This window comes from Neophocaena asiaeorientalis, unplaced genomic scaffold (genome assembly GCF_003031525.2).
Source record: "Neophocaena asiaeorientalis asiaeorientalis breed wild unplaced genomic scaffold, Neophocaena_asiaeorientalis_V1.1 scaffold581, whole genome shotgun sequence".
Classification (NCBI taxonomy): Eukaryota; Metazoa; Chordata; class Mammalia; order Artiodactyla; family Phocoenidae; genus Neophocaena; species Neophocaena asiaeorientalis.
Window position 1 is genome coordinate 1,736,827 of NW_020172732.1, and position 22,576 is coordinate 1,759,402.

The window sequence follows — 22,576 nt, forward strand, 5'->3', positions numbered from 1 at the left end:
TGAGGTGCTCCTATGTTGGGTGCATAAATATTTACAATTGTTATATCTTCTTCTTGGATCGATCCCTTGATCATTATGTAGTGTCATTCTTTGTCTCTTGTAATAGTGTTTATTTTAAAGTCTATTCTGTCTGATTTGAGAATTGCTACTCCATCTTTCTTTCTTCTGATTTTCATTTGCAAGGAATATCTTTTTCCATCCCTTCACTTTCAGTCTGTATGTGTCCCTATGTCTGAAGTGGGTCTCTTGTAGACAGCATATATATGGGTCTTGTTTTTGTATCCATTCAGCCAGTCTGTGTCTTTTAGTGGGAGCATTTAATCCATTTACATTTAAGGTAATTATCAATATGTATGTTCCTATTCCCATTTTCTTAATTGTTTTGGGTTTGTTATTGTAGGTCTTTTCCTTCTCTTGTGTTTCTTGGCTAGAGAAGTTCCTTTACCATTTGTTGTAAAGCTGGTTTGGTGGTGCTGAACTCTCTCAGCTTTTGTTTCTCTGTAAAGGTTCTCCATCAAATCTGAATGAGATCCTTGCTGTGTAGAGTAATCTTGGTTGTAGGTTTTTCTCCTTCATCACTTTAAATATGTCCTGCCAGTCCCTCTGGCTTGCAGTGTTTCTGCTGAAAGATTGCTGTTAACCTTATCGGGATTTCTTTGTGTGTTATTTGTTGTTTTTCCCTTGCTGCTTTTAATATGTTTTCTTTGTATTTAATTTTTGACAGTTTGATTAATATGTGTCTTGGCGTGTTTCTCCTTGGATTTATCCTGTATGGGACTCTCTGTGCTTCCTGGACTTGATTAACTATTTCCTTTTCCATAGTAGGGAAGTTTTCAAGTATAATCTCTTCACATATTTTCTCAGTCCCTTTCTTTTCCTCTTGTTCTTCTGGGACCACTATAATTCGAATGTTGGTGCGTTTAATGTTGTCCCAGGGGTCTCTGAGACTGTCCTCAGTTCTTTTCATTCTTTTTTCTTTATTCCACTCTGCAGTAGTTATTTCCATTATTTTATCTTCCAGGTCACTTATCCGTTCTTCTGCCTCAGTTATTCTGCTATTGATCCCTTCTACAGTATTTTAATTTCATGTTTTGTGTTGTTCATTGTTGCTTGTTTCAACTTTAATTCTTCTAGGTCCTTGTTAAATGTTTCTTGCATTTTGTCTATTCTATTTCCAAGATTTTGAATCATCTTTACTATCATTATTCTGAATTCTTTTTCAGGTAGACTGCCTATTTCCTCTTCATTTGTTAGGTCTGGTGGGTTTTTATCTTGCTCCTTCATGTGCTTTGTGTTTTTCTGTCTTCTCATTTTGCTTATCTTACTGTGTTTGGGGTCTCCTTTTTGCAGGCTGCAGGTTCGTAGTTCCCGTTGTTTTTGGTGTCTGTCCCCAGTGGCTAAAGTTGGTTCACTGGGCTGTGTAGGCTTCCTGGTGGAGGGTACTAGTGCCTGTGTTCTGGTGGATGAGGCTGGCTGTTGTCTTTCTGGTGGGCAGGTCCACGTCTGGTGGTGTGTTTATTATGATTTTAGGCAGCTTCTCTGCTAATGGGTGGGTTTGTGTTCCTGTCTTGCTGGTTATTTGGCATAGGTTGTCCAGCAGTGTAGCTTGCTGCTCATTGAGTGAAGCTGGGTGTTGGTGTCGAGGTGGAGATCTCTGGGAGATTTTCTCCGTTTGATATTACATGGAGCTGGGAGGTCTGTTGTGGACTTGTGTCCTGAAGTTGGGTCTCCCACCTCAGAGGTACAGCACTGACTCCTGGCTGCAGCGCCAAGAGCCTTTCATCCACACAGCTCAGAATAAAAGGGAGAAAAAGTGGAAAGAAAGGAAGAGGATAAAATAAAATAAAGTAAGATAAAATAAAATAAATGTATTAAAATAAAAAATATTAAGAAGAAATTTTTTTTAAAGTAGAAAAACAAAACAAAAAAAAACACGGACAGACAGAACCCTATGACAAATGGTGAAAGCAAAGCTATACAGACAAAATCTCACACAGAAGCATACACATACTCACTCACAGAAAGAGGAAAAGGGGAAAAAATAATAAATCTTGCTCTCAAGGTCCACCTCCTCAATTCGGGATGATTCGTTGTCTATTCATGTATTCCACCGATGCAGGGTACATCAAGTTGATTGTGGAGATATAGTCTGCTGCTTCTGAGGCTGATGGGAGGGATTTCCCTTTCTCTTCTTTGTTCGTGCAGCTCCCGCGGCTCAGCTTTGGATTTGGCCCCGCCTCTGCGTGTAGGTCGCAGGAGGGCGTCTGTTCTTCGGTCAGACAGGATGGGGTTAAAGGAGCCACTGCTTCGGTGGCTCTTGTTCACTCAGGCTGGGGGTAGGGAGGGGTGCGGATGTGTGGCAAGCCTGCGGCGGCAGGCGTCAGCGTGACTTGGCACAAGCCTGAGGCGTGCCATGCGTTCTCCTGGGGAAGTTGTCCCTGAATCCCGGGACCCTGGCAGTGGCAGGCTGCACAGTCTCCCGGAAGCGAGGTGTGGAGAGTGACCTGTGCTCGCACACAGGTTTCTTGGTGTCGGCAGCAGCGGACTTAGCGTCTCATGCTCGTCTCTGGGGTTCGCGCTTTTAGCCGCGGCTCGCGCCCGTCTCTGGAGTTCCTTTAAGCAGCGCTCTTAATCCCCTCTCCTCGCGCACCAGGAAGCAGAGGGAAGAAAAAGTCTCTTGCCTCTTTGGCAGGTCCAGACTTTTCCCCCGACTCCCTCCTGGCTAGACGTGGTGCATTAACCCCTTTGGGCTGTGTTCACGCTGCCAGTCCTCTCCCTGCGATCCGACCAAAACCTGAGCCTCAGCTCCCAGCCCCCGCCCGCCCCGGCGGGTGAGCAGACAAGCCTCTTGGGCTGGTGAGTGCCGGTCGGCACCGATCCTCTGTGAGGGAATCTCTCCGCTTTTCCCTCTGCACCCCTGTTGCTGCACTCTCATCCACAGCCCCGAAGCTGCCCCCCTCCGCCACCTGCAGTCTCCACCCGAGAAGGGGCTTCTAGTGTGTGGAAACCTTTCCTCCTTCACGGCTCCCTCCCACTGGTGCAGGTCCCGTCCCTATTCTTTTGTCTCTGTTTATTCTTTTTTCTTTTGCCCTAGCCAGGTACGTGTGGAGTTTCTTGCCTTTTGGGAGGTCTGAGGTCTTCTGCCAGCGTTCAGTAGGTGTTCTGTAGGAGTTGTTCCACGTGTAGATGTATTTCTGGTGTATCTGTGGGGAGGAAGGTGATCTCCGTGTTTTACTCTTCCGCCATCTTCTTCCTCCTCCCTGATATACTTTTTGATGTATTATGTTTTAAACTTTACAATGAGTGAAATATACAAACATATAAAAGTATATATAAATGTCTGTGCACATTTTAAATAATAATCACCAATGCACCTATAATCCAGTTTATGAAATAGATCGTGTTAAATAATAATAATAATGATTACCCATATATACATATATATCACCAGCTTAAGAAACAGAAGATTGCATATCCTTCTTCTAAACTCATCCAGAGTCATGATGTTAAATACCTTCTATATGCTCATGACTCCCAAATTTAAATGTGTAGTCTGGACTTCTCTCCTGAACTCCAGACTTGTATATCCAGCTGCGTATCTGATATATCCACTTGCAATGTCTAATAGGCATCTCAGACTAGACATCTCTAAAACTGAACTCCTGATTTCTGTTCCCACACACCTGTTCCTCTGTAATCTTTTTTTTTTTTTTTTTTTTTCAATCTCAATAGCAACTCTATCTTTCCAGCTGCTTAGGCTAAAACCTTAGAGTTTTGATTCCATTTTCCACCCCATGTAGAAGCTATCAGCAGAGCCTGTTGACAGTTCATTAGAAATACATCTAGAATCTCACTTCTCAACACCCCAACTACTAACCTAGTCCAGGCTCTTGTTGTCTCTTTCTAGATTATTGCATTAGCCTCCCAACTGGTATATCTGCTTCTATTGTTTTCTCTCCTTTAGTCTATTTTCAGCTTAAAGGCTGGAGTGATCTTGATAAAATAAGTCAGATCATGTCACTCCACTGCTCAAAACCCTCCAATGACTTCCCTTCCCCCTGGCTCAGAGCAGATGCTCTATACTGCTGACCCCCTGGTAATGCTCACACCGATTCTTTTTTTTAAAAATAAATTTATTTATTTATTTATTTTTGGCTGTGTTGGCTCTTTGTTGCTGTGTGCGGGCTTTCTCTAGTTGAGGTGAGTGGGGGCTACTCTTCATTGCAGTGCATGGGCTTCTCATTGTCGTGGCTTCTCTTGTTGCGGAGCACGGGTTCTAGGCGCGCAGGCTTCAGTAGTTGTGGCACATGGGCTCAGTAGTTGTGGCTTGCAGGCTCTAGAGCTCAAGCTTAGTAGTTTTGATGCACGGGCTTAGTTGCTCCGAGGCATGTGGGATCTTCCCGGGACAGGGCACGAATCTGTGTCCCTTGCATTGGCAGGCAGATTCTTAACCACTGTGCCACGAGGGAAGCCCTCCCATCGGTTCTTGACTACTCTCCTCTTTGCTCATTCTCTTCCAGCCACACTGACATCTTGCTGTTCCTCAAATGTGTCACTGGGCTTGTCGGCCCTTAGGGTTCTTCACTTTTTGTCGGTGGCCTCTGATCTGACTTTCTTCCTTTCCTAATGCCCAGGGCTTTCAGGTCACTTCCTTACGTATGTGGCTATTTTTACCTGGCTCTAGGCCATTAGGCATGAAGTGATACCCTCAAGCAAATGGCCATTTTAAAAATCTGGTTGCTCTTTTCCTTTTGAACTCTCCCCCTGTGCCCCCTCCCCTTCTTGTTTTGTTTTACAAGGACTTCCTTTTCTCTGTTGCCAATTCAGCTGTTCATTAAAAGTATTATATTTTATTCAGCATTTTTAGATGGCTTCTTTATCAGCCATTTTGCCACGACTCAAGGTCTGATGAATTGTTATTAACTAGTGAAGTTAGAGCAATGATTTCTCATAATAATTTTTTTTTTCCTTGGATTAAAGGATGGAAGACTCCAGACAGGGGATCACATCTTGAAGATTGGTAGCACAAATGTGCAGGGAATGACCAGTGAGCAAGTTGCACAAGTGCTGAGGAACTGTGGGAATTCTGTCAGGATGCTTGTTGCAAGAGACCCAGTTGGTGAAATTTCCATAGCCCCTCCTACCCCTGCAGCCTTACCTGTTGCCCTGCCTGCTGTGGCCAACAGGAGCCCTAGTTCTGTGAGTATACAAATTACTCTTTCATGGTAAATTCAGTACTGGGTGTGATTTACTGCAGGATTAGAAATGTTTTCCACTCCACGTGTTGCATGGGTGTGAGTTGTGTCTCAGTGCTCAACAGGGAAGCAGAGGAGAGCCCAATTTGTAGACACTAGACAAGTTTGATTTTCTTTTTTTTTGCCATTTCTCAGGGTTAAGTCATTCAACTTCCCTGAGCCTGAGCTACTCATCTGTAAATTGGAGAATAATAATACCTGCATTTCTATTTCATAAGATTGGTGAACAGATATCCAGATAGTGGAGGGGAAACGGTAAATACTGGTCAGCGTATGTGTGTTATCACTGATAAGAACAGACTGGCCAAAGGGAATAGACATTAATAATAATAATTTTTATTTTGATTATTAACAATCATTACAGTTATATAATAATCATTACCATTAATCATTATCAAGCACCTGGAATTGTCTAAGTCATCTGAATTTTTCATAAGAATTCTGCAAGATAGGTCTTATCATCCACTTAATAGATGAGGAAATGGAAGTCCAAATAACTTGTTTTAAAGGTCATATAGGTAGTAATTTGCAAAGCTGGGGTTTGAATTTAGATCTTTCTGGTCCATTCCAAGTTCTTTTTTTGGTTTTTGTCTTTCAGTCTTATTAAGATAAAATAGACATACAGCACTTTATAAGTTTAAGGTGTACAGCCTAGTGATTTAATTTACATACATCATGAAGTGATTATCAAAATAAGTTTAGTGAACATCCATCACCTCATATACAATTAAAGAAATAGAAAAAAATTTTTCTTGTGATGAGAACCCGGGATTTATTCTCTTAACTTTCATACCTAACATACAGTGCTAATTATATTTATCATGTTGTATAGTACATCTCTAGTACATATTCATCTTATAATACAAGGTACAAATGGAAGTTTGTACCTTTTGACTGCCTCAATCTGGTCCCCCCATCCCTCAGTCCCAAGTTCTTTCCATCCATCTCACAGGCTCTGAATCAAGAGATAATAAGGCAAAAGGAAAGAAATAGTTTTTAAAAGGACAAGCCAGGAAGAAGAAAAGAGAAGTGATTATGGTGAGAAGGGGGTGGGAAGCCACCTTTCAAATTCATTTGAGGAACCATTCGGTGTCTTCTGGAAAGCCTTTCCCTACTTGGAACCATGTGAGTGGAAGTTTTCTGTCGGAGATATTAGAATCATTTTTCTTTTCTTCTCCAAACTAGTTAGAACCATTTTCTTTTCCATCCATTCTTCTGGTTTGCTGAAGCCTTCTACTTTGTAGTGAGGAAGCAGTGTAGCTGTGTGATAAGTGAGAATTTGATGCAATCAGTTATTTACTTTCTATTATTAATGTTTTGAATTGAAAGCAAGGTATTATGTTTTCAGACACCTTACTCTTTTACAGAAATATTTTAAATTAGAAGACAAGAATGATAATCAGTTTTAGGTCAATATTTTTTGCTTACAATGGTTAGGCTTACCATTTGTTTCTTTTTCTTTAAATTCTTTCAGATACAAATTTACGCTGAGCTTTTTCTAAGTGGCTGTATTAGTTTTCTCTTGTTGTATAACAAATGATCACAAACGTTGTGGCTTGAAGCAGTACCCTTTTTTGGTCCACAGTTCTGCAGGTCTGAAGTCTGGGTGAGCTCTGTTGGGCTCTTCTTAGAGTCTTACAAAGCCTAAATCAAGGTGTTGGCCTGGCTGGGCTCTTATCTGGATGCTCTGGGAACAGTCCATTTCCAAGCTCTATCATATTGTTGGCAGAATAGTTTCTTGTAGCCGTAGGACTGAAGTCTCTGTATTAATGGCTGTCAGCTAAGGACCTCTTTCAGCTCCTTAAGTCCCCCTGTGTTCCTTCTCACATGACCCCTCCTTCTTCAAACCACAAGTCCAGTCCTTATGCTTCAAATCTTTTTCACTTCCCTTTCTGCCATCAATAGGAGAAAACTCTCTGCTTTTGAAGGGTGCCTGCTTAGATTAGGCTTACCTGGATAATCTCCCTTTTCCGTGATATAAACACAGGAATGGCACCAGGGATCAGAAGTCAGAGACAATCTTAAAATTCTGCGTACCACAGGCGCTCAGAAAATACTTGACAAACCATACACAAATTGACTATGTACACAAGCTAGATAACTAAACGTTATATATAATTAAAATTATTTTTTCCTTTCAGGACAATTCTACTCTTTTTGAAACTTATGATGTTGAACTCATTAAAAAAGATGGACAGAGTCTTGGAATTAGAATTGTTGGGTATGTTGGAACCGCTCAGACAGGTAAATGAATCATTTCTATTTTACATTTGGAAATAATTGTAAAGGATGTTAAGGTTTCTAGAGAGTAAAATTAAATATCTGCAGATTTTAATTTAAACATTGAACAATAAAACCATGAATCTGTAATAGCAACCAATTACAAAAAATGATTAGAGATTCACAGTTTTATCTCAGTAGTTTTATAGCTGACTCAATAGTCATTAACAAAAGAATTTAATTTATCCAACATAGTGTATAACATTTGAATTGTACCTCCTCTTGTTTCTAAGATAGATATATTTTGAATATTGAGACTTGCATATTATGACATTTTACATGAGATAAAGTAAAATGATTACTGCATATATTTCATATTGTGAATGTCAAAAAAGTATTACTATTAATTATCAAAAGAAGATAAAACAAATGCTTTAATTAGAATTATTTTTCTTTCATATAAAGGGAATACATTGTAAGAATAAATGCATGGCCTAAGTATCTCTGAATAATACTCCCTGAACTCGAAAATGCAAAGCTTTGGTAACTTTCACTGTAAGAGTTACTCTATTATGATAAGAAATCACTACAGTAAGGAAAAATAAATCTTTTTCACAAATATTTGCTAGTAAGATGAAAAGTTAAAGTTATTAAATGTTCTAGTTTTTTAAAAATTGCAAGGTTACAGAGTTAATTTTTTTAAAGTTATTATTTTGCATATTTACAGCAGGTGGAAAGATTAAAAGTGCTAATATATTCAAAGTCCTGAATGAAATTCATGTCAGACCACCTTGTGCTATTTTAGCCTAATGAAATAACTGTTTTCCCTTTAGATTTTTCTAAGTGCCACCATTTTTAGGTTCAGAATTTAAATGAGTTCTAAAGAGCTAAGTATGGATTGTATAATAATGTTGCAAAAAAAAATGTACTGAGTAGCTCTTAATATGCTGTCTGGTTATAGAAATCATAAACTTGTGGTTTATGAACCTTTATTACATTAAGTTTTCAAGTTGTAAACCTAGTGATATACATGCAGAGTAAAATGAAGTGAATGATAGATAACTGAGAAAATTTGATGTTTATGTTACTGAATAAGAAAAGAATCATTTTACTTCTTTACCCTCAAAAGAAGCTTTTGGGACTGGAGCAAGGGCTGGGGTAGCAGTGTTGAATCCAAACACTAGAACATTTTATAACTCAGTATGCTTTTTAAACATGTAGTCTTTCAAAATAGTTTTCGCTTTATTCCATTCATTGGAACTTTTGAGCAGTTGCTCTGCTTAGTTTTGGAGGGAGTAGAAAAATGAATATAAGAAAAATCTATTCAGGGCGATAAGCATGTAAATAGCTGTCAGTTGTTTGAGGATAAATGAAGCGTATGTGTTATCAGAAATGCAAGCAAACTATCATCATATAGCAGATGAAAGACTCATTATGACAGAGGGAAATGGAGAATTCACAAAGAAAGAGGCATTTGTACTAAGCACGGAAAAGGAGAAGGATTTAGATAGAAGGGTCAAGATCGGCAGGAATAAAAAATGAGAAAAGGGATAGTATATAGAAAATACTTGGTGTTTTGGTGGAACATCATGAGTCTTGTGTGTCTGGACTTTTGTCTTATTGGAGCGGTAGTTGGAAGATGAAGTAAAACAAGAAGTTTGGGGCAAATTATGGAGGTCCTTGAATGTGATTCTATGAAATTTACATTTTATCATGTAGGCTATAGGAATCCATTGTTGTTTATATTCCTTCTACAGACAATATTTTAAGTTCATTTGAAATTGAGATAAAAATATAAAATCTTCCAGAGCTATGGTCTTTCTTTTTCTAACTTTTCTTCCAGCCCTTGCCCATAGGCATGCATACTTTTTATATAGTTGTAATTTTTATATACATTTTACGATATATATATAGACGCTAACATGAGCAGTGAACTAAATGTAGGAAGACCTGTTAGGACCCTCTTGTCTTAGTGCTGCTGAGAAATGATGAAGGTTTATGGCAAGTCAGCAGTGAGAAGGGAGACGGACCAAGAGAAGAGAGTGAGACTTAACCTGAGCTCTCCTGAATTCCAGCTGATACTGGAATGCATTTCATCAAGGTTCCATTACTGATTATTTCCAAAAATAGGCATCAATCAAATCATTTCAAATTTGGGTCACTTGTTATGGTGACAGTTTGAAATAATCCATCAGTTTCTCTGCTTGCATTCAGAATAGTATTTATCAAGCCTTCAGTCAGCCCCTTTAGCTAATTAACCTCTTGATATGAATTTTGCAATCAAGGCCTAATTAGAGCTTTCTTCCTTTTTCCATATGTTTTGTGCACCGTAGGAGAAGCTTCAGGGATTTATGTGAAAAGTATAATACCTGGCAGCGCTGCATACCACAATGGTCAAATTCAAGTGAATGACCAAATAGTTGCTGTAAGTAACTGCCCTCTGTTTTAGAACTGAATCAAGTTGGGGGAAAAAGTTATCATTATTATAATATATATGCAATGGGAATGGCTTAATATAGTCTCATAATGTTTTTAAAAAATTAAGTTCGTTAGTGCAGTGAAATCTCATTAATTTGGACTCTCATGGTCCTAAATTTTTTTTAATTAAAAAGAAATTGTTTTTAATTGAAATATAAGTTGATTTACAACATTGTGCCAATCTCTGCCATACAGTAAAGTGACTCAGTTTTACACATATATACCTTCATTTTTTAGTATTCTTTTCCATTATGGTTTATCCCAGGAGATTGGATATAGTTCCCTGTGCCATGCAGCAGGACCTTGTTGTTTGTCCGTTCTAATTTTTTTTTTTAACTGCCTGTGAAGAAAGGAGTCACTAATGATATTGGCAGGAAAAAAAAATACTGTATACATATGTGTATTATAGTATACATACACATATATTTGAAAGATGCTCTAGCATTCTCTTACAAAACATTTCAAGCACCTCTTTGTGTTCTTTAAATTCATCAGTTTTATATGTAATTAATAGGCCATTTACTAGAACTATTTATCTCTTTGTGAAAGTAGTTTTTCTATTAATAGTAATTTTGAGTATATACAAAATTGAGATATTTTTTGTTTTTGAGAATGCAGTCATTGCCTTTTATCAATTCAGATTGTAATTTCCTCCATTTAGTAGAAATTAGTTAAATTTTGCAGTTTATTTTCTTTTTCTTTTATAAATTTATTTTATTTTTGTCTCTATTGGGTCTTCGTTGCTGTGCACAGGCTTTTCTCTGGTTGCGGCCAGCAGGGGCTACTCTTTGTTGCGGTGTGTGGGCTTCTCACTGCGGTGGCTTCTCTTGTTGCGGAGCACGGGCTCTAGGCGTGTGGGCTTCAGTAGTTGTGGCTCGCAGGCTCAGTAGTTGTGGTGCATGGGCTTAGTTGCTCTGCGGCATGTGGCATCTTCCTGGACCAGGGCTTGAACCCATGTCCCCTGCATTGGCAGGTGAATTCTTAACCACTTCACCAGCAGGGAAGCCCTACAGTTTATTTTCATAATAATTTTGAAGCATGTATACACACACATACACACACATTTAATTTATTGATTTATACAGAAACAAATGTTTGTTGGTATAATTTGAATGTTTGTCCTTCAAGTCCATCTAAGGAAACACCTTTCATGACCCTTGGCTTTTCTATTATTGGGCTTAGGAAATGTCTTGTGATTGGCAGTTTGGAGATGAGTCATAAAACTTTGGAGAAGATATTAGGGGGAAAGCTATAGCAGTGGTTTGGCTAGCTTGAAGAAGATTGAGCGAGGAGGCCTGTTGGTCATGATGGACTTAATAAGAATGTGTCACTGGACTTGACTGAGATTAGTAAATACCTTTCTTGCATGTGCTTTTTCAGAATCCTAGAAAACCTAATGGAGGGAGATCAGTTTCTTCTGGAAAATATCACATAATGATATATGGTAGAGGGGTGAAGTATTGGATGGCCTCTTCACTTTTAGTAATAATGGCTTCTAGTAATACGTCTTGAGAGCTCTGTATAACAACTGACCACCTTTTATGGCACTTTGAATTTTGAATAGCATCAGAGATTAAGACCCCCTACCTTTCTCAGGCTGTAAGTTAAATGTATGACTTAGGAATACAAGTTTCAGTTTGCTTTCTAGTTTCTCAGAAAATTTGTCAGCATGTTTTACTACTAATTTTTCATCCTTATTCACAAATACTTTCTTAGGTCTAATACAAATTATTTTGGGGATGAAATGAATTGCCTAACTTTATACTGCCTTGCCAGAATTAAAAGTGGTAGCTAACTTGGAACTTCTGTTTAATGTATCTTTTTTAATGTTTTAGGTTGATGGTGTGAATATTCAGGGTTTTGCCAACCAGGATGTTGTTGAAGTGTTAAGAAATGCAGGGCAAGTGGTACACCTAACCCTAGTTCGAAGGAAAACATCCTCATCTGCTTCTCCGCATGAAGGGCCCTCTGACAGAGGTAATTAATTCCTCTGTCCCTCCCCCTACCTTGTCTGGGTTTGGAAGATCAACTCATTTACGGAAGTTGTTCTATAAGTCTGGGAAGGAAAAACTGCCCACCTTGTGAAAAGCAGCAGTGGAGAAGTGAATCAATGCATTTATGCCTTGAAGAGTTTCCTTTGCCTGTTATAACGTGCCAGTCCAAATGTTAGAATGTGAACACTGACATGCATTAAGCTCTGAGAGCTTCTCTAAATGGAGATGGAAATCATTTTCCCAAAAACCTTCCAAATTTCATTTATTTCTTATATTTGAATAATAAAGCTTTGCCACATTTTGTTCCAGGGGCTCTCAGTTGTCTAATGCTTTGACATTTTGCAAACTTCAGGTTTCATATTACCTCTAATGATGTATTTGATTCTAATATTTCTTGATTTACTTTGTGAACTATAGCAAGAGAAAATAAAATATGGATTTCTATTAAGGACACTTTTATTTATAAAATAATATTTGTTACTTTGATTATAAGAATAGTATAGTTTCATTATGGAACAAATGCATAATTGTATGCATGACAATTTTTAATTATCAACTTATAAATGTAGATAGATCAACAAAATTTGGCAATCATGGGAACACATTCAATTTAAAATGAATGACTGGGGCTTCCCTGGTGGTGCAGTGGTTAAGAATCCACCTGCCAATGCAGGGGATCTGGGTTCGAGCCCTGGTCCGGGAAGATCCCACATGCCATGGAGCGGCTGGGCCCATGTGCCACAACTACTGAGCCTGCACTCTAGAGCCCTTGAGCCACAATTACTGATCCCATGTGCCACAACTACTGAGGCCCACGCACCTGGAGCCCATGCTCCACAACAAGAGAAGCCACCTTAATGAGAGGTCTGCACACCGTGGTGAAGAGTAGCTCCCGCTCGCTGCAACTAAAAAGAAAGCCCGTGCACAGCAACGAGGACCCAACACAGCCAAAAATAAATAAATAAATAAATAAATAAATTTATTAAAAAAAAAAAGAATGACTGGCAGGTCTGGGGCCCCGCCCCTTACACTTCTCAGGCCTGACCTTCTGGCAGCCGGGCTGCACGCTGAGCTGACATTGTCAGGTCCTCATGATGTGGCCGGATGTGCCCCCTCTCGTGAAATCATGGTGGCATACTGGCGACAAGCTGGACTCAGCTACATCCGATACTCCCAGATCTATACAAAAGCAGTGAGGGATGCATTGAAGACAGGATTCAAAGCAAATGCCAAGAAGACTTCTGGCAGTGGCATAAAAATTGTGAAAGCGTAAAAGGAATAATTTACTCTGACTACAGCTTGAAATGTTGCATGTTCAAGGTGAAGATGTGTGGGCACATGTTATGGCAGATTGAAAACGATCTCCCTTCATGGAAAGAAAAAAAACCTGTCTTGTTCATAGATTGACAATGCCAATAAATTAAAGTATGGTTCAAAAAAAAATAAAATGAATGACTAATTATATAACTAGTGGGTAAGAAATAATTCCATTAGAATTTGTCAATCATTGAGTACATATTTTTCCTCTCCTCTGAAGATATAACGAGCCTAGAAATGTTTGCTTTCAAGTGATATTAAATAGTATTTACATTGGAACTTTTTTTTAAATTTTATTTTTCATTTATTTATTTGGTTGCACAGGGTCTTAGTTGTGGCAGGTGGGCTCCTCAGTTGCAGCTCGTGAGCTCCTTAGTTACGGCTCATCAGTTCCTTAGTTGTGGTATGCGAACTCTTAGTCACGGCATTCATGTGGGATCTAGTTCCCCAACGAGGGATCAAACCCGGGCCCCCTGCATTGGGAGCACGGAGTCTTAACAACTTCGCCACCAGGGAAGTCCCTGTGTTGGAACTTTTTAAGTTTTATGTGGTAGTGGAAATTCTGCTGCTGAAAGATAGATGCCCTGTCAACTGCATTGTGTGTATGAAATTTAAAATTGCCTAAATAGTACAGAATGTACAAATGCTGTATTGACCTTAAAGGTGCACATAAATATTTATACCATTATAATGGTTTTTAGTAGCTCTGATAGAGCCTTTGGCTTTAGTCTGCTGTATCAAATGAACTATGTCATCTGCGAATTAGCAATTCTTTACTGGGCGTGCCTACATTTTAAATTTGTATTGGAATAGGTTTTGACTCTAAATCTGCACTTCTTCCATGGTTTGGGTGTCCTTCCTGTGTGTTTCACTAGCACCCTTTGAAGAGCACTCTACTGTAGCATTTTTCACACAGTGTTGTAATCACCTGTTTTGTGTGTGGCCACTATAATGTAGGGGAGTGGTTATGCCTGTGTCCCCTGCCCCATTGAACACATCTCTGTGTGCCTTCCTCATAGTCAGCATTTAAGTTTGTTTTACTGAAACAAACTGCATGGCTTCTAGGTCTTGTGCAGTACCTTCCTCTGCCATTCAAAATCTTACTGTCTTTTTCTCCTCTAAACTCTTATTTGCATACCTTGTATATACTTATTTGTGTACCAATTTGTATACTACTTGTAGCGTACAACCAATCATGTATTGCTTTGTACTCTGCACACTGTTTAGTGAGTAACTCTTCTCCCCAAGCTACATTAGCAGCTTCTGGCTGGCATTTGTCTTGCTGGCACTGGGAAGTGCATTTAGTGTGTATCAAGAGATTAGTGTTCTAAAAAATCCTGTGTGGTTTAAAATGTCATGTTAAGATCATAGGAACTTTTAACTGGTTATATTTTAAAACTTTTTATTATAAAATTTTTTGAACATACAGGAAAATTGAAAACTAATGTAACAGATACCAACAAACCCACCATTTAGATTCAGCAGTTAACATTTTTTCATGTTTGCATCATCTCTTTACCTTTTTCTGAACCATTTAAGAGTGAGTAGTAGATATCATGACAGTTTAGCCCTACATACTTCAGTTATAGCTTCTAAAAATAGTCATGATATCATTATCACACCAAAGAAAATTAATAGTCCCTAATATCAAATACCCAACACATACTTAAATTTTCCCAATTGCTCCCAAATGTCTTTTGTAGCTCCTTTTTCCACTTCCCTTTCTTCCCCTCAAAAGCCTCATAAAATCAATTATGCATTGATCCCATGGCATTGTATTATGCTTCTTTGGTTTCTTAATCTAGAAGAATCCCTTGCCCCTGCCTCCATGGCATAGACTTTTTGAAGGGATTTGGCCATTTGTCACTAGAATGGTACATTCAGAATTTGATTGTTTCCTTGTGGTGTCATTTGACTTGTTCTTCTATCCCCTATGTTTCTTGTGAGCTAGGCGCTAGAGCCTTAAATTCAGGTTCAGTATTTTTTTTTTCTTTTTTTTTTGCCGTACGCGGGCCTCTCACTGCTGTGGCCTCTCCTGCTCCGGACGCGCAGGCTCAGCGGCCACGGCTCACGGGCCCAGCCGCTCCGCGGCATGTGGGATCTTCCCGGACCGGGGCACGAACCCGTGTCCGCTGCATCGGCAGGCGGACTCTCAACCGCTGCGCCACCAGGCAAGCCCAGGTTTAATATTTTTGATAAGAATACTTTATAAGTTACATGTGGTTATTTAAAAATAATGTAAAATGATTCTTGTTCAACCTTTCTTGTGTTTAAGAGATGCATAGTGACTGGCATGCTTGAGATTGAACGCTTACTTAACTCAATTTAGCTAAGGAAGGGAAACTGCAACCAGGGGAATACTCTCCCCTTTCCTTCCCATTCACAAGATTACTTATGTAGAGTTGTTTGTGAAACTCATGATGATGTCATGCTAGAACCTAGGATTGCCCAGAGCAACAGAACCGGCTTCTTCTGCATATCTTGCTCCCTGCCCACCACAGCAGCAAGAACATATGGCCCCCAGTGTTCTCCTCCTTCCCCCCACCCCCCAAGGCTATATTGAAAAGCATCTCCTCCTGCTTTGTCATTGACTTTACCTTGCTTTTCTCTTCCCATTGCCTAGTTCCTTATTCTTTTCAATAATACTACAAGTGTATTTTTTAATGAATTGAGTGGTTATCACAAGTGGCATTTTAACTAAAGGAATCATATGTGTAAGTTACCTGACAAGTTTATAAGGAGGTTGTGAAATGGGACAATAGAGTGGAATAAGCTTACTTAAATATGGCCTTCATCTGATAGTGATTCAAATTAACAATTCTTATTTTAGGAACTGTGGTAGAACCACCGAAAACACCAGCCCTCTTTCTGACTGGAGCAGTGGAAAAGGAAACTAATTTCAGTGAAGATGAGGAAACTGAAGAAAGAATGGATAATCTAAAAAATGGCAATATACAAGCCTTAGAAAAACTGGGTAGGCACGAAGCATTCAATTCAAAGCTTTCTCTCTTTATAGTTAATATAATATGAGGAATTTTAGAGGCATTTTTAGAGATATAAAATAAGATATTCTTAATATCAACATCTTAACACTTGTGGCAGTTGAGAATCGAGCATACTGTTGTTTAATCATTGTTTAATTATGTTGATTTTTTTTTTTTTTTTTTTTGCGGTACGCGGTCCCCGCACTGTTGTGGCCTCTCCTGTTGTGAAGCACGGGCTCTGGACGCGCAGGCTCAGTGGCCATGGCTCACGGGCCCAGCCGCTCTGCGGCATGTGGGATCCTCCCGGACTGGGGCACGAACCTGTGTCCCCTGCATTGGCAGGTGGACACTCAACCACTGCACCACCAGGGAAGCCCAATTATGTTGATTTTGAATACATTTTATTAGTGTGATAACTTTTAATCTTGTCGGCATTTTTAATTACTGCATACTTTAGCTTGTATTATTATCATCGATATAGCTATAGATATACAGCTGTCTGTATACATATAGCAGTATTTCCTTTTCACCATAACAATAATGTATACATTTTTATATATTTTATCAAATTTCCAGGTTGCTATATATTTATTATTTAATTTTCTTTTTAATTGATGTGCAACTTTGTCCTTGTGCTTTGTTCTTTGATACCTTGTCTACTCTAGTTGACTGTATTCTGTAAGCATGTTGAGTAACAGTCCCACACAGTTTCCTGTACAAAGGCACTCAGGGAAGCCTTTCCAGTTGGATGAAATGGACTAAAACTTCATCCATGTCCACGTTGGCTTTGATTGCCTTCTCTTGGGAAAGAATGGCCTGAAGGAAGGAGTAAACCCCTCATTCAAGTTTTAAAATTTCCTATAGTTTGGAAATTTAACTTGTTCTTTTTGACCCAAGTAGATTGCAGTTAATTTTTGCTCTTTAAATTCATGTGAACCCAGAGAGATGTACAATGAACTATCAGGTGAAAATCAAATACATTCTAAAGTTAGAAATATTTTTAGAAATATCTGCTCTTTTTGGATCAACCTCACTACCTTTTTTTTTTTTTTTTCCTGAGTATGTATAATTTCAGCTAGAGAGTTAGACCAAATTCTTCCATCTGTTACGAAGTTAACTCTCTTTTTGCTGTAGGGGCAGAACTGTTTTCCCTTCTTCTCGTCTAGTTCTTTTGGCTGGTCTAATAATTAAATCGACATAAGACAGATTAACACAGGAGAAAAACTAATTTCCTATGTGTAAGAGTCCCATAAAAAGATGAGCCCCAAGGGCAAGTTGGGCAATTGAAGCTTCTGTGCTATCCTGAGTTAAGGAATGGGATAGGGGCCTGGGCCTTCCAAGGGGAGGAGAGTAATTTACAGGATGATAAGAAGAGCAGATGTTTGGTAATTAGAAGTTTGCCCAGCCATGTAGATAGGTCTTTCAAATAAAAAAGTTATCTCTGGTAATAACTGTCTTTCTGGTACAGGTTCCCTATCTAAATTCTTTTAGGTAGTTAAGGGAGAGGTGAAAGTTTCTCCTGAGTCTGCAAGGTCTTCATTGCCTTCAGCTGAAAATAATCCGCATGCCAAAGTGACAATATTTGGGGGTGGCATATTCTGCTCCCCTTCATCGCCATTGGAGTAATCGTTTCAGAGCATCATAATATTCATTTTTGTGTGTGATCATTGTGTGTAGCCAAGGATTTATTGAGCTGCTTAAAATAAATCTCTTTCCTCTGGTACTTAGGCCTTTGTGCTGTGCTTTAACACTCATGACTATGATTTCATTGTATGACTGAAAGGTACAAATATAGTCAAAAGAATTGTAGGTAAAATATCGACATTATTTTATATGTGTGTAAAATATCTTTAAATATCATGTTTTTAAGCTTACAGTTCAACCACTACATTGCAGATTTTATTCAAATTAGCCTACCACACAGGAAACTGCTGTCTGTAAGAAATTTAATAGAACTCTTAGTGTAATTTCTTATGGAAATGTTAACAGAGTAGGAACAAAGGTGCAGAGCCTACCTGAATGATACTTTGTTTTTAATAGGATCTTCAGTTAGTTATCCTCGAAATGTAATCTAGCATATCAGTTAATATAGTTACTTTATGGATATGCTTTTGTAAATCTAGTAATTCTAAGTCCTTTAGTGTTCATCAGTCCTAGTCTCTGATTTTTGAGGTTAGCCTGTTTTACTTAATGATTTGTATTCTGTAATTAAGCATGATATGCATCCGAGATTAGATGTCTGCTGAAGGCTTGAAAAAACTGATACTGCAAGTTATGTTTGGTTTTAGGCAGATGGTTATATCAGGTGTGGTGTTTTGCGACTTGTCCAATCTTGTGACAAAATTGAGTTTTTCTTAAAGAAAAAAGCTGGAGGTTTGTTTATTTTCTGCTGCTACTGTGGATCTAAATTGAAATTACAGTTTTAGTACTTTGATTTTTGTCTATTAGGCATCATTCAGACTACAGACTTCTGGCTAAGATCATACGGACAGGCAGGACACTTAAAATCTGTCTGCACTCTTTAAAATCATTTGACCCATGCAAAAAAGGCAATATTACCCTTAAGTAAGAAAGTTATAAAGATATGATAGGGCTTCCCTGGTGGCACAGTGGTTGAGAGTCCGCCTGCCGATGCAGGGGATGCGAGTTTGTGACCCGGTCCGGGAAGATCCCACGTGCGGCGGAGCGGCTGGACCTGTGAGCCATGGCCCCTGAGCCTGTGCGTCCGGAGCCTGTGCTCTGCAATGGGAGAGGCCACAGTAGTGAGAGGTCAACGTACCGCAAAAAGAAAAAAAAAAAAAAAATGATAACCATGTAGCCACAAAAGACCAAAGTAAAACAAAATTTCTATTATATTAAAGCTCATGCAACTCACTGGTTGAATTAAACCAGAAAAGCTTTTATATATGACCAAGTGAAAAGTTTGATTGGGTCATGTTGATATGCCTTGTTTATAGTAAAGATATTTTGTTAAGTTTTTACTTTTCCTATGGGTGAGTGGAAGGTACTACTCTGAAGTGATTAACATTCACCTTAAATCCTTGTTTGTCCTAACATAGCATAAACCAAAGCCAGATGCATTTTACTTGTAAGCCACAGGATGTTTGTATACAAACTATATAATTCAAATTTCATTTATAACTCATCATTTCCTCTTCCCTTTAAAATATTCCTTAACAGCAAAAGCCCCATCATAATTTGGTCATAGACCAAATTTACATTTTACATTTTTACATTAGTAAAACGTAAAATTTTACATTCTACATTAGTCTTACAAGTCACCTCTGATTTACTTTACCTAATAGACCTAAGTTAATGCACTTTCCTTTTTATTTATTCCCCTTTTACTTACTGAAGCTGTGCTGTTATGGAAGAATTTAGTAGTTTAGTGTGTTTAGCTCACAGTAGTTTCAATGTTTTCTTTATTTATTTTTTTAATCCAGAAGGAGTCCCAGCCTCTTTAGAAAATGAGCTGAAATCCAGATGGGAAAACCTACTGGGCCCTGATTATGAAGTAATGGTATGTTAAAATCTTTTAATAAAAAACACTCATGTCTCATCTCATGTCAATGAAATGTAGCTCTGAATGCTACAATTGAAAGAAATGGGAGAGTCAAAGAATAGCTGGCCCGGCCTTTATTTTTTCCTCCTGTGTTTCTTCCGTACTGGATCAATTAATTGATTTTTTTTTTTTTTTTCATTTTAAGCTGCAAGGACAGTTAAGGACTGCAGATAAGTTTCAGTTACAATTAGCAGACAGTTCATGTGGAAACAATTTAAGTCAACAATAGGCAGAAAAATGTTAGGAGAGAAAGGACTTGCCTTTAAATTTATAACCTGTATCAGCTGCTTAAAATTGCTGGCATTTTTATGATTGCTTTTATGATCTGTTTGTTTTATTATACACTGAAAGGGCTGTGGATATTAGTCCTGTGTTTCACAGAGAATCTTACAGTTTTATGAGAAAAATGAAAGAATGCTTATCAAATGTATTTGGGAGAACAGGAAGTAATTTAGGTTAGGTATAAGTTTATATGCCAGTGGTCCATTAGGCTTCCTTTCACCTGTTAATAGATTCACTGAGTAAGGGATTGATTACATTTCCCCATATGAATCCACATGAAAACAGAAAGCTGCACTTAGAAAAGCCTCTACAGTGTTCACTAAATGTGTTAGTAATAAAGTATTCTATTAAATTTCTTTTGTCTTTCACATTTTCTTACATATGTTTGTCATTAGTACTTGTTGGCTGGTTTGAGATTTTTTTTTTTTCTCTTCTAGCCACTATCTATTGTTAGACATTTTCCAATGTCATTAAGATGAGTCAAAACAGTGCATACTTCCTCTTCTTACTTGTTTTGTACTTGCATGTCGGTCCTCATGAACTGCTGCTTCTTTACTTCATAGATTTCAAAGCTGTTTTTTCATTAGGTTATCACCTAGCAAGTGACCTTTTCTGCTATCCTGAGTGGTTGATATTTAAAGTAGTTTGGTGTACCAGTATTTTTTTTTTTTTTTTTTTAAACATTTATTTATTTATTTATTTTTGGCTGTGTTGGGTCTTCGTTTCTATGCGAGGGCTTTCGCTAGTTGCAGCGAGCAGGGCCCACTCTTCATCGCGGTGCGCGGGCCTCTCACTGTCGCGGCCTCTCGTTGTGGAGCGCAGGCTCCAGACGCGCAGGCTCAGTAGTTGTGGCTCACGGGCCCAGTTGCCCCGCGGCATGTGGGATCTTCCCGGACCAGGGCTCGAACCCGTGTCCCCTGCATTGGCAGGCGGATTCTTAACCACTGCGCCACCAGGGAAGCCCGGTGTACCAGTATTTTTAAATGGTCTGTTTTGCGATGATCTCTTTTCGGTTAAAAATATATCCTCTTTATAACCACCTTTCCAAATTTTATTTATCATGTGGTGAGGTCATAACAGAGGGGCTAGAAAGAGGAGACAGAATTTGAAGTTGGAAATTTAAAGTGACAGTTTATTCATTAAGAGTTGTAACATGTTCTGAGGGACGAGGCGACAAAAGGAGAAGCCAGGCAAGATGGATGAATGAATGCATACATGCAAATATGCGTATATACATTCATGCATGTGCTCCAGTGTTTCTTACTTTATTTTCTTCCAGAATCTACTTATCTGAAGTGCAGTACTTTTAGAAGCCTTAGTTGGACCACTGTTTAACTTATCCCCTCCCTCCAGATGCACCATATTCTATTAACAACTTACAGATGCAAATCATCAGTGCAGTATTTTGCTTGCACGGAATTCACTTCTGTGGATGTCCACCATTGAAGCTCAGAACAATAGTTTTAGGCCAGGATTAAAAGCTTTCAGTATTCCACGATCTTTCCACCAGTCCAGGTCTTTTGTTTGTGTCCTTGCCAGCTCTTTCTCCTAGGGAAATGGTTTGAGCTTTCTGTAGAAAGTCAGATGCTTCAGTTTTTCCAAACTTCTCTGATTTTTCTGACCTTGAAAACTTTGTTTCAAGGCCTGGGTTTAGAAGTATAAATGACCATACTCTTGGTTTTGTCAAAAGAATAAATTTTTTATGGCTTTAATACAATGGAGGATTATATTAAAATTTTAGGGGCTATGGATCTTAAAAAATAGTACATGTATTTGCCCATCACCTTCTAGTTCAACTTTTGCATAATTTATGAAAAAAGATTGCTGTGGAGAACAATAACAACAAAAAAGCGAATATACTCTGAAATTTTACATTATGTGTTAATGGATTTCAGAAATGTGGAAAAGAATTTAGATGGAGTTATCAATGTATAGGTTTTATACAGATTTTTTCAGAAAGCCTAGGAAGAAATAAAGTTATGCTTTTACAAATATTGGAAATATTTTTTCTTGTGAATTTAGATTGCTACTTTGGACACACAGATTGCAGACGATGCTGAGTTACAGAAATATTCAAAGGTAAGCATTATTTTTATTTTTTATAAATTTATTTATTTATTTTTGGCTGTGTTGGGTCTTTGTTGCTGCGCGCGGGCTTCTCTAGTTGCAGCAAGTGGGGGCTACTCTTCCTTGTGCTTCGCATGCTTCTGATTGCGGTGGCTTTTCTTGCTGTGGAGCATGGGCTCTAGGTGCACGGGCTTCAGTAGTTGTGGCACCTGAGCTCAGTAGTTGTAGCTTGTGGGCTCTAGAGAGCAGGCTCAGTAGTTGTGGCACATAGGCTTAGTTGCTCTGAAGCACGTGGTATCTTCCTGGACCAGGGCCCCAACCCGTGTCCCCTGCATTGGCAGGCAGATCCTTAACCACTGTGCCACCAGGGAAGTCCCTATTTTTTAAACTGTTGCCAGTTTTTTGTTGTTTGAAGAA

At 38.7% G+C, this 22,576-nt stretch overlaps 1 protein-coding gene across 6 annotated transcripts in view; it reads left to right on the forward strand.

The window, feature by feature from the left end:
- The window catches only part of PATJ (PATJ crumbs cell polarity complex component), a 336,033-nt gene that overhangs the window by 21,878 nt on the left and 291,579 nt on the right, over positions 1–22,576 (forward strand). For 5 of the 6 annotated variants that reach the window (XM_024740399.1, XM_024740403.1, XM_024740400.1 and 2 more), the window contains exons 7-13: positions 4,981–5,199; positions 7,397–7,499; positions 9,809–9,900; positions 11,789–11,930; positions 16,095–16,238; positions 19,692–19,768; positions 22,115–22,171. In XM_024740399.1, the coding sequence (XP_024596167.1) occupies positions 4,981–5,199; positions 7,397–7,499; positions 9,809–9,900; positions 11,789–11,930; positions 16,095–16,238; positions 19,692–19,768; positions 22,115–22,171 (834 nt within the window). The remainder of the gene's footprint in view (positions 1–4,980; positions 5,200–7,396; positions 7,500–9,808; positions 9,901–11,788; positions 11,931–16,094; positions 16,239–19,691; positions 19,769–22,114; positions 22,172–22,576) is intronic. The other variant, XM_024740401.1, reaches the window with a different exon arrangement.